This window comes from Marmota flaviventris, chromosome 9 (genome assembly GCF_047511675.1).
Source record: "Marmota flaviventris isolate mMarFla1 chromosome 9, mMarFla1.hap1, whole genome shotgun sequence".
Lineage (NCBI taxonomy): Eukaryota > Metazoa > Chordata > Mammalia > Rodentia > Sciuridae > Marmota > Marmota flaviventris.
In genome coordinates, this window is record NC_092506.1 from 126,769,989 (window position 1) to 126,778,792 (window position 8,804).

General features: G+C 32.5%; 1 protein-coding gene across 1 annotated transcript; it reads right to left on the bottom strand.

Moving 5' to 3' along the window:
* Nucleotides 1-6,695: 6,695 nt before the first annotated feature.
* LOC139707149 (zinc finger protein 84-like) lies at nt 6,696-8,436 on the bottom strand (the record flags this gene model as incomplete). The annotated part of the gene is given in 3 exon segments (XM_071617201.1): nt 6,696-6,865; nt 6,942-7,456; nt 7,625-8,436. Coding segments are annotated over 3 exon segments (1,497 nt in total), but the record flags the coding sequence as incomplete, so codon positions are not given.
* Between the last annotated feature and the right edge of the window lie 368 nt (nt 8,437-8,804).

Sequence of the window (8,804 nt, forward strand, 5' to 3'; positions counted from 1 at the left end):
TCAGGCACTTACTATACGCTAATTAGAAATAAGTTCATTATAATTATTTCAGATATATTTTTTTTAAAAACTGCAAGACCTCATTTGAAAAAAGCAATATAGATTTCAGAAGTAACTACTGCTTCTCTAGTGAATAATGTGTATAGAAATCTGCTAAGGTCTTGGGGTATGCAAATATATTTGAGATGCATCAGAGAGTACATATAAAAAACAGTACTATTTATTATGTTATTTAAATAAAGTGAAATATCATATCAAAGGTTAAAAAAATTAACTTTTGGGAAAACAAAAGCAAAAGGGTGCACTAGTATTTGAAATAAGGTAATAATAATTTTTACGATAATTAGTTGTTTCCGAGTCTCATTTCACTCTTTACATTAATTATCTATCCATTGTGTTAAGAACCCCTATAGGTGTTAATCTATATAAGGTACATAAATTGTGGTGTGAGGTGTTATTGGAAAATATTAGCATTCAGTGAATAATGCCATCAATTTTCTGTTTCGCAATATTAAAGAACTATTTCAGATTTATTGCAATGGATAATTTTGTTTAAAGGTAACAGTAGTTTTTCAATGTAGAAATTACTAAGAAAAATTTAGGTGTTCTCTAAAAGTCTGAAACAATCATATTTGATGAACTTTGTGTCATAATGTATAAGAAAAGTTGCTTCCCTACCTCAAACCAGACATCATTGGAATAACCTTGTGTACTATCAGCACATACAAGTTTAGATGAGGACTTTTGCTTCTTTTCTCCTTTTACTTCCCACCTACAACATGGCTTATTTTTCATAAGCATATTTCTATGCTTGTTCAACCTCTCACACATCTCAGAATTCACTAGAAGGGATCCCTGACAATCTAGAAACAAACATATCTGAGATAGTGTATAGATTAATCTATGAAGAAGTTCAAGAAAATATTGATATGGCCATGAGATGGTGCGGTAACTATATAGAAAGCTAAAAATTGAAATTGAAAGAAATATAATATTCCTGAGAATTACTATGAATCATGTAGTATTTGGAAGCAGATATTTTAAGTAGGAAGCTCTTGAGATTGATGTCCACTGCATCTTTTATCTGGTTTTGAGGGCCACCAGATTTTAGCCAGTAAACTTTTGGCTTGATATAGCATAATCAGAAAGCCCAGCATTCTGTTTTTATACCAAAGCATGGTTTACTAAACATTCATTGAGTTTTTGCACAGACTTTTCCCTTATTTTAATATAACTAGCCCATTAGTCTTGTCACATTCAAATTCATTCATTCTTCAAAAAGTAATTTAATTAAATTTCCTATTGTCTTTAAAATAAAAAATCAACCTAAAATAATTTCTATACTGTAAAGCATTTTATTGTTGTATCTAGAATCTTTATAACTACTAAGAAATGGGATTCTATGTCTCATTTTTACCATTGTCTCTCTCATATTACTTTCATTGTAATTTGAGTATGTCCCCCAAAAGCTCATGTGTTTGGAACTTAGTTTCAAAGGGAGAGAGTTGGAAAACAGTGGAATGTTTAAGAAGTGAGATCTAGTAAATTGTGGTTAGATCATTGGGGGAGATGTTCTTGGAGAGGGTTAATGTAACTTTCATGGGGCATAACATAGTTCTTATTAAAGCCAGTTGTTATAAAAGAGCAAGTCTTTTTTCTGAATTTCTCTGACTTCCTGTCTCATTATGTTCTCTCTACCTCTCAAATGAGCCCTCACCATAGTGCCACCTCATGTGTAATGCAGGTGAAGGAGCTGTCAGAGGAGCTGAGAAGATTCTAATACAGTGCACTTAAATCTTCAGAACTATGTACTCAAAACTATATTTTTATTTATTTATAAGTTGTAGTTGGACACAATACCTTTATTTTATTTATTTATTCATTTTTATGTGGTGCTGAGAATTGAACCCAGCTTCTTTCATGTGACAGGTGAGCACTCTACCACTGAGCCACAACTCCAGCCTCTCAGAAAATATTTTTATGCATTTATATCTCTTTTTATACATTGACCTGCTTCTGGTATTTTTCTATAACATTATAAAACAGACTAAAACAACCTCTGTGTCTTATTTCTAAAGAAGACATGTGAGACTTTGCAATGTATTATCAAAAAATTCGGTAAAAGCTTTAGAATAAAAACTGTTATTCATCCACTGAGTGACCTTTAGTGAGTGATTCAATATCTTTGTGTCTAAGGCATCTTACTATGAGAGTGAGTAGAACATCTAAGATTACATTTTAAAAGCTCTGGTGTAGTTTAGATGGTAATGGCTTAGCATTTCTGATTCTTATTTGTTTTTATATTTCAAAGGTGATATCTTGTATTTCTTATATGCCTCTTGGTGCTTAGGTTAATGTATTGCCATTTACTTTTGGACTTAAAAATGTGGAATTTGTTTTGTTTAGTAAAGCAAAAGCAAGAGTGGTAACTTAGAATATAGCAAAGACTATTTGAGAATGTTTTTATTTTTAATGGGAAGAATTGTCTCATTGCTAATGATTATAGAGGGAATTTACATCTTGATGACACCCATTATTCAGAAATAGTCTGAACTGACTAGATCAAAACCATTAGAAAACCATGAATAAAGAGGCAGATTAAAAAATAGGTTTGTCCAGCACCATTTTGAGTCTCCTACTAGAGTACAAATTATAGTATTTTTTTTCTTACCAGTGAAAGGACTCAAACACATGTAGCTGCATTTTACGCCTCCTGTAATCACACAAGTCACCATCAATTATAATACCATTGTAGGAAGAGAAATGTAGATCTTCACAGGCAGAAAAATCAAATACAAAAAGTGCAATTTGCCTTATGCAAAAAAAAAGACCTCATTATTTATGCCATACTTCTTTTACCTCCCAGGTTCCATATATTTGAGCTCAAGATATTCAACCAGAAGAAAGTGGATTTGTTTTATGCTAGATGAGTTAAGAACTGATATAATTAGAATATAGAGTAAACATATTTTGATTTGGGGTTCAGTTGTTTCAAGTATGATGGCTTGCCCAGGAAAACAATGCAGGAAATTTTGTCCTCCACTTCACCCAAGTTGTATGGAAAGATTATTATTTGTTTAAATTAAAAGTGGAAGCCACAGGCAATCTACAGCAGGTATTGAAATTTCATGATGAGACATCAAACTGCAGTTGTTTTTCTCATGTTTTTGTGTCATTGATTGCTGTGGATTTTGAATATTTGAAATATAAAAACTATATTCAAAAGTAAACATTAATATTATTTTGTATTTTAAGGTAATTTTAATAAGGCTCATAGCCTAAGGTCATAATACCCAGTATAATTACCTCATATTTTTCTAATGTAATCCCAAGACAAAGGAGTTGGGATATATTTTTCATGAAAAAAATTATTTTTACTAAGTAAAATTATGTTGTTCCATGTATCATACTTTTCTATGCAGTATATGTTTGGCCTTAAAATTAATAGAAGTAAATGCCTTGATGGGACTGCCAAAAGGTTTATATTATCTTCTCCTGGTGAATACTGTGGCAGAATATACAGAGGATGAAAGAGAAAATTTCTGAAATTGTGTATTTTTGTGGATGGAAACTGTTGAAAGGTACATCATTGTTATTAATGAAAAAGACTGACTGAAAACAGCAATGTTCTTTAAGCGTACATACGTGAACAGATTCTTTGTTAAGCAAAAATGCCCTGTGCAGCCAGGGATGGCTGAAATACATTATACTTAGACTCTGGTAATCTCAGTTCTTTTTTTTTTTAACTCTAACTAGTAAATTTTTCTAACTCAATAAATTTCTCTCTATTCCTTTTCTTGCTTTTAAAACCAGAGGAGGAATACTTGTCTTTTTTAACTTTCTGGATTGTTTCCCAATTTTACTGCAATAAAATATGCAGAAAACTTTTAGAAAATATTACAAAGCATACAAATGGAAGTGAATTATCTTTGCTTACTTTGTGACTCTTTTTCATTCAAATGCTGTTGTAGCTCAAAGTGGGTAACTTATCATTCTTCAATTACCTTTAACTGATTATATGTCCATTTTTGCCCTCGCATTTGGAAACCACACTTCATCCACTATTGGTCTCTTGCTTAAGTCTTTGCAAGTTTTTATTTATATATTGTTGTGTGTTGATCCAATTGATTTTACTTCTCATTTAATGAAGTTTAATGTATAATTAAATTAGTATAAATATGTCTATATTGGAGAGTGCACAATGTCCCCAGATCTTGTTCTTAGGCATATGTTGCTGTAAACTCAGTTCTTCATGAATTATATGTAATGTTAATAAAATTGTGAATGATATTCAATATGATTTTTGTATGGATTCTGTGTATAATAAGTTTTTACACTATTGTACTTGAAAAGCCAACATTTTATGATAAGAAACTTAATCTTTACATACAACATTCTCAGTTTACCTCTTACTACTTGGTCCTCAGAAAATGAGACTATAAAACATAGCTCATTGATTATTTTGTCATAAGTATAAGGCCTCACTCAACCTTGACTCCACATCCATTTCTCTAATTCCTGCCTTGAAATAACACTACCTATAGAATAACAAGGATGTCAGAATTTACTAATGTACATGAAAACACTGATCATTGACCTCATTCCATGAAAAATGAAATGTCTCCAATGAGGATGAAGTCTAGAAGGCCATTATGCACACAAGAAAGACAAAGCTCTTCTTTCATGTAAGAGCTACCTTTAAGTTTGTGGAAATTCAGTCTATTAAAATCACTAGGAAATGTTAAAAAGTTAAAATTTTAAAATTTATAAATCAAGATATGAAAATCTGGGGCTTACTTTCCTATATCTACATCCTTCTTATAACTCTTAATTTCACCATAAATACAAACAGAAAAAAGATAATGATCTAACTTATGCAAATTGTATTCCACATTGTTTGATTAAAATGTGTAAAAGTATTAACAGATGCTAGAGTATTGTTCACTCAACAGTATGTTTTACTGTTACATAGAACATTTAGTCAAGTGGAACACTATGATGTCTGTCATTTAACAACAGGATGCAATACATGAGAGTTAACACATAAACAAATATTCAGATTTAAAGACATATTGCATACATAAGTTAAATATAGGTTAAAAAATGCACTGTAAACCTGGCATGATGGTCCATGCTTGTAATCCAAGCAAATTGGGAAGCTGAGTATTTTCAGAAATTTAAATTCAGCCTCAACAACTTAGTGTGGTTTCAAGAAACTTAGCAAGACAGTCTCAAAATTTGAAAAAGTGGAGAGAGGGCTTAGGAATGTGGCTCAGTGTATAAAAATACCTAAACTTAAACTGAAATACAAAAAAAAAATAAAGTTTAAAATATTACACTTGAGTGTTAAACATCAAAAAATAGATTTCATATAATTCTTTTCTCACTATTCAAAAGTGAAAATAGTAATTTTGATTTAGAAAAACAATTATATTCTTTCAAAGATGAGGTTTCTTCACTATGCATATGACATTTATGACTGATATTTCTACAAAATAACTTGATAATGCTTAATAAATTTAAGCAAAATTTAAAGACAACTACTTGTTTTCTAAACTTAAATGAGTTCTGTATTTTACTGATCCTCATATACATCAAGGTGTAATATATAGATAATAAATGTGAGAGTATAGTAAAGTTATTATGTTTCATTGTTATATAAGGCATACATTTTGTATAAAATCTGTTCAGTGTTCACTACTAGTATGAGTTTTCAGATGTTCAATGAATTTAAAATTTAAATACATTTTGGAAATATTATTTATCTTTTTAAGAGTTTCTGGGCACAATGAATTCTCCAAAAGTAAGCAGTGTTTAAGAAACATGTAGCTACATTTTTTTTTCCATTTGTATTTTCTCTAACCAGTATATATCCAAAGGTGCTGAGTATTGCTGAATAAATTTTATAGGCATTGTCACATTGTCAATTTTCACATTACAAACTTTTCTCTACGCTATGGTTATTGTGGTGAGGATTAAATGTTGTCCCTTTCTTAGAGTAATGGTACAATGGTCTCATTTGTAGAGCTTCTCTCCAGTGTGTTTTCTCTGATGTCTAGTAATATATGATATATAATTTAAAATGTTTCTACATTGTCTACATTTAGATGTATTCTTTCCAGAATAAGTAGCCTAATGGTGAAAATAATTGATTTCTTTTAAAAGCTTTGCTGCATTGTTTCAATTTGTAGGGGTTCTTTTCTGTATAAATTCTGTTGTTAATAAGGTTTAGTCTTTCTTTTTTTAAGTGTTTATTTTTAAGTTGTAGTTGGACACAATACCTTTATTTCACTTATTTATTTTTATGTGGTGCTGAGGATCGAACCCAGGATCTCAAACATTTAAGGCTAGCACTCTACCATGGAACCACAAACCCAGCCCCAAGGTATAGTCTTTCTTTAAAAGTATTATTTCTTTATTCACATTTCATATTCACCAGGATGTCTTCTGCTGTGGTGAATAAAGTTTTATTTTTTATTAAATGCTTTTCCACATTATTCACTTTTGTATGGCTATTCTCCAGTGTGAGTTCTGTTGTGGTGAATAAGGCCTGTTTTATTGATAAAAGCTTTGCCACATTCCTTATATTTGTAAGGATTCTCTCCAGTGTAAATTCTTCTGTGGCACATAAGGTGTAATATTTGAGTAAAAACTTTGTCACATACTTTGCATTTGTGAGGCTTCTCCCAAGTGTGAGTTCTGTTGTGGAAAATAAGGTGTGATTTTTGACTGAACGCTTTCCCACATTCTTTACATTTGTAAGGCTTCTCTCTAGTGTGAGTTCTACTGTGGCAAATAAAGCCTGGTTTTTGAGTAAAAGCGTTGCCACATTCTTTACATTTGTAGGGCTTCTCTCCAGTGAGTTCTGCTGTGGTGAAGAAGGTCTATTTTTTGACCAAAAGCTTTGCAACATTCTTTACATTTGTAGGGCATCTCGCCACTGTGATTTCTTCTATGGCGAATAAGGTTTGATGTGTCACCAAAAGCCTTGCCACATTCTGTACATTTGTAGGGCTTCTCTCCAATGTGAGTTCTTCTGTGGTAAATAACCTGTGATTTTTGACCAAAAGCTTTGCCACATTCTTTACATTTGTAGGGCTTCTCTCCAGAGTGGGTTCTTCTGTGGCAAATTAGGAGTGATTTTTGACCAAAAGCTTTGCCACAATCTTTACATTTGTAGAGCTTATCTCCAGTGTGAGTTCTGCTGGGGCAAATAAGGTGTGATTTGTGACCAAAATCTTTGCAACATTCTGTACATTTGTAGAGCTTCTCTCCAGTGTGAGTTTTTCTGTGGCAAATAAGTTTTGATTTTTCACCAAAAGCTTTGCCACATTCTTTACATTTGTAGGGCTTCTATCCAGTGTGAGTTGTGCTGTGGCAAATAAGGTGTGATTTTTTTCCAAAAGCTTTGCCACAATCTTTACATTTGTAGGGCTTCTCTCCAGTGTGAGTTCTGATGTGGCAAGTAAGGTATGATTTTTGACAAAAAGCTTTGTCATATTGTGTACATTTGTAGGGCTTCTCTCCAGTGTGAGTTCTTCTGTGGCAAATAAGGTCTGATATTTGACCAAAAGCTTTGCCATAATCTTTACATTTGTAGGGTTTCTCTCCAGTGTGAGTTGTGCTGTGGCGAATAAGGTCTGATTTTTGACCAAAAGCTTTGCCACAATCTTTACATTTGTAGGGCTTCTCTCCAGTGTGAGTTGTGCTGTGGCGAATAAGGTGTGATTTTTTACCAAAAGCTTTTCCACATTCTTTACATTTGTAGGGCTTCTCTCCAGTGTGAGTTCTGCTGTGGTAAATAAGGTCTGATTTTTGAACAAAAGCTTTGCCACAATCTTTACATTTGTAGGGCTTCTCTCCAGTGTGAGTTCTGCTGTGGCGAATAAGGTATGATTTTTTACCAAAAGCTTTGCCACAATCTTTACATTTGTAGGGCTTCTCTCCAGTGTGAGTTGTGCTGTGGTAAATAAGGTCTGATTTTTTACCAAAAGCTTTGCCACAATCTTTACATTTGTAGGGCTTCTCTCCAGTGTGAGTTCTGCTGTGGTAAATAAGGTCTGATTTTTGAACAAAAGCTTTGCCACAATCTTTACATTTGTAGGGCTTCTCTCCAGTGTGTGTTCTGCTGTGGTATATAAGGTGTGATTTTTGAACAAAAGTTTTGCCACAATCTTTACATTTGTAGGGCTTCTCTCCAGTGTGAGTTCTGATGTGGTAAATAAGGTTTGATTTTCGACCATAAGCTTTGCCACAATCTTTACATTTGTAGGGCTTCTCTCCAGTGTGAGTTCTGATGTGGCAAATAAGGTGTGATTTTTGACCAAAAGCTTTGCCACAGTCTTTACATTTGTAGGGTTTCTCTCCAGTGTGAGTTCTGATGTGGCGAATAAGGTTTGATTTTTTACCAAAAGCTTTGCCACATTCTTTACATTTGTAGGGTTTCTCTCCAGTGTGAGTTCTTCTGTGGCAAATAAGACCATTTTTTTTACTAAAATCTTTGCAACATTCTTTATATTCATAGGGCTTCTCTCCAGTATAAATTCTCTGGTGATGAAAAAGGCCTGATTTTTTATATGATTTCTGTTGTTCACTCTCACTTGTAGTTTTCCATATTTTCTTGTGTGGTAAATAGTCAAGATCACAACTTTCATATTTTGCACTTATCGCTTCATGTAATATATGTTTTAGGCCCTTTTCTGGTGAATATTCTTGGATATGATTAGGAGTCATGGCTGAAATAAACAAAAATTAAAAAATAATAATACCTATTAGACTGGGATAAATATATTTTGCATACATGA